Source organism: Centruroides sculpturatus, unplaced genomic scaffold, assembly GCF_000671375.1.
Source record: "Centruroides sculpturatus isolate CEXI.00-Female unplaced genomic scaffold, Cexi_2.0 scaffold3280, whole genome shotgun sequence".
In the NCBI taxonomy this organism is placed as follows: Eukaryota; Metazoa; Arthropoda; class Arachnida; order Scorpiones; family Buthidae; genus Centruroides; species Centruroides sculpturatus.
This window is the reverse complement of record NW_019392607.1, coordinates 1-2,979: the sequence shown is the minus strand read 5'-3', so window position 1 is coordinate 2,979 and position 2,979 is coordinate 1. Positions and strand designations below refer to the sequence as shown.

At 32.4% G+C, this 2,979-nt stretch overlaps 1 protein-coding gene across 1 annotated transcript in view; it reads right to left on the bottom strand.

Moving 5' to 3' along the window:
* Nucleotides 1–2,952, bottom strand: part of LOC111617653 — a gene marked incomplete at its 3' end in the record, with an annotated part of 11,149 nt that extends 8,197 nt beyond the window's left edge. The window contains exons 1-3 of the mRNA XM_023358926.1: nt 2,656–2,952; nt 1,965–2,145; nt 1,673–1,864 (exon numbers count right to left, since the gene is read on the bottom strand). Coding sequence (XP_023214694.1) covers nt 1,673–1,864; nt 1,965–2,145; nt 2,656–2,663 — 381 coding nt within the window. The remainder of the gene's footprint in view (nt 1–1,672; nt 1,865–1,964; nt 2,146–2,655) is intronic.
* Nucleotides 2,953–2,979: the final 27 nt, after the last annotated feature.

Sequence of the window (2,979 nt, the reverse complement as noted above, 5' to 3'; positions counted from 1 at the left end):
TATATATATATATAAAGTTTTTATTTGTTTCAAAACACGCGATCGATATCGATAAACCATTGGCACTTTTTCCTATAAATCAAAGTGAGTATCATTGTGCAAGATGACAAAAGGGATATTCCCCACTGATCCCGTTACCATAGTTACCAACCGTTGTCATTTTAGATCACTTCTACTTAAAAGGATCATCGGGAGATTCCCTGCAACTCCGCTTGGTTGATTAAACGGACTTTTCTCGGTCAATGTTAGACAAGAGAATGGCAATATTCGAAATATCAACGTGCATTGCAGTGAAGCGTCGATTCTTATTCGTACTTCACTTACAATTAAACAAGGGAAATTTTAACTGAAAATTACAATAAGATTTGACAACGGGGTACTGTTTATTCAAACTTTATTACTTATTTAATCTTTTAAATTAAGTTTTATCCGGGAAAAATCCCATTTATCATCGTCTCCTGTACGACTACTCCAACTTAATTTGGCGTTATTGAATGTCTTATTTTAAATATATATATATATATTTTTATGTGTTATCTTTTCATTAAATATAACGTAAAATTTATATATATTTTCTTTATTTTAATTAATAATTTAATAAAATAAAATAAAGTTAAAGGGATAAAAATATGGTGTTAATTCCGTTAATGCCGTCTTCTTAGGTTATAAACTTGAAATATTAACATTACTTTCGACATCTAAAAGCTTTCATTCCATTTGATTCAATTGCCGCAATGGGATGACTTAAATTACTATTTGTGAATTAGAAAATTTATTGTAAGCATCGGCGATTTTTACAAACACACAGGCAATTTAAGCTTTTTGTCTAGGGCCTAGCGCTCTCGAAAGGAATCATTTTTACGGCAATTTAGTCTTTAGCGCGCGGTTAACTGACTTTTGGGCCACCCTAAGTATACTTTACGATGTTCGGTTCTGATTAGCTGAGATCTCGTACGTCATACAATGTCGAGTATCTTTTAATAGGGGGTTTTTATATTATGCATATTTATAGTAAAAGGGGTCCTAGCAAGATCCCTCCATTTATCTATGGTCTCACGTATCCTAAAGCATCCATTGATTATAGATTAGGCATTTATTGTATCTGGTTGGTTGGTTAAAAGCAGAAGACAACGCAACACTTGGACGATCTGCCAAAGGGGGTGCCTCCCGGGTGGACTTTCTGCGGGAAACTGGCCCCCTATTTAGGTGTTAGGCGCGTGAAAATCCGGAAATTTCCACGTGGTCAGGCCATTGGTGAGGCGTGAACCCTCGACTAACTGCGGTTTATATCCACTCGGGACTGGTGAGCTAATGTACTGCATTTGGGTCTATTTATCACAAATAAATAAGTCATTATTTAATATTATTTATATATAATTTAAACAAAATAAATAAGAATTAAATAAGTTAGATATTTAAATGCATATTTGAATAAAATAATAAATAGTAAAGACGATATATTCCGAATAAAATTAACGTTAGTATCATGATTATAAATTAGTCAATTTAGAATATTTAAGCCAATCCTCTACTTAAAAACTGATTTACGATTCTTATGAAAATTGATTAAGAAGAGGAAAGAACGTCTTAGAATGAAAATTTTATATATAAATTCACACTTCTATTGAAAATTTTATAGTGTTTCAAGTAATAAAATTGATATGCAAATGACGGCATTATTTTTAAAGTAAAAATCTCGCCTTCTCTGAGCATTATCTTCGGTAGAAAGCAGGGTTTCTAGGGATAATAAAATCTGAACCAGAACACCAAACAATCTTCTTATAGCTAATCTGACGGAATGATCGCCATTTTTAATCCTTAGATGGTTCCAGAACTGATTCATGTTCCATACTTGGCTCGGTATCTGCAAGAACAGAGAGAGAGAGAGAGAGAGAAAAAAAAAATAAAATCTGAAACACATCACCTGTGTGACGTGGAATTGTAGAGAATAAAGCAAAGTTTACCTTTCTTAAAGTTCTATTCCCTACCAAATGCCTTCTGTAAACGATTCCTTGCGTGTGTAAGTATGCCCTTAGAGGGAAGGTCGATGTGATGAGGATGTAGATTCGAAGGGTTACAGGTTGCCCCAGTATTGTTAGAGGTAACGATGGATAAGGTTGTATAATGGCTCGAATGGAACGAAATCTGTCACATTACGATTTTTGAACATTACACATCTACATGTGAATAAATTATTTCAAAATAAAATTTTCTTTTATATTTAAATCTTAAAGTTTTATAAACCTTTAATGTAAACTAGTGAATAATTATGCAGGAAGATAGAAAAAATTTTAATGCTTTTCAGTACGAATCCGTGTATAATTTTTGCTTCTTTATATTAAAAAAAGTTTACATTTTTAAACAATTTTTATGAGTAAATTAATCGATTTTTTATTTACTTTAACTAACCAAAATGTTAAGTTTTATCAGGAATTTATGAGGAATAAATTAAATATTTTATGTAATAATGAAAAGCACTAAAAGTGAAATTAATTTAAGGATTTTTATACTGTTATAAGCATTGTTTACATCGCAAAAGTATTAAATTTATTATATTTTTTTTTTATTAAAATGTAAGCTTGGGGTACCCAAGAAAACAATATAACCTACAGTAAAGAGGGATTAAAGATGTAAAGTATAAAAATGTAAACTTACTCGTCCATTTGTTTGATAATGTCCGATGCTTCCAGCACCTTCCAATTCTCTCCAGATTGAAGTTGTACTAACCAATTGAGATTAGAAGAAGTGGCAGATGAAATAAAGACGTCGTAGTCAGATGGCAGGACGTAACAAGATACGTTAGAGTTGCGAAGAAGGGAACAAATGGCTTCTCTTTGCCAAATATTGCTACGAAGAGAAGGGAGTTTGTTCAACTTAACACCCTGCCTGTTACTCTTCTGCCAGCAGTTTAAAGGATCGGAAAAGGTGAAGCAGATCAACAGATGAGGTCGAAGATTGTCTGCAAAGAAGGAAGGAAAA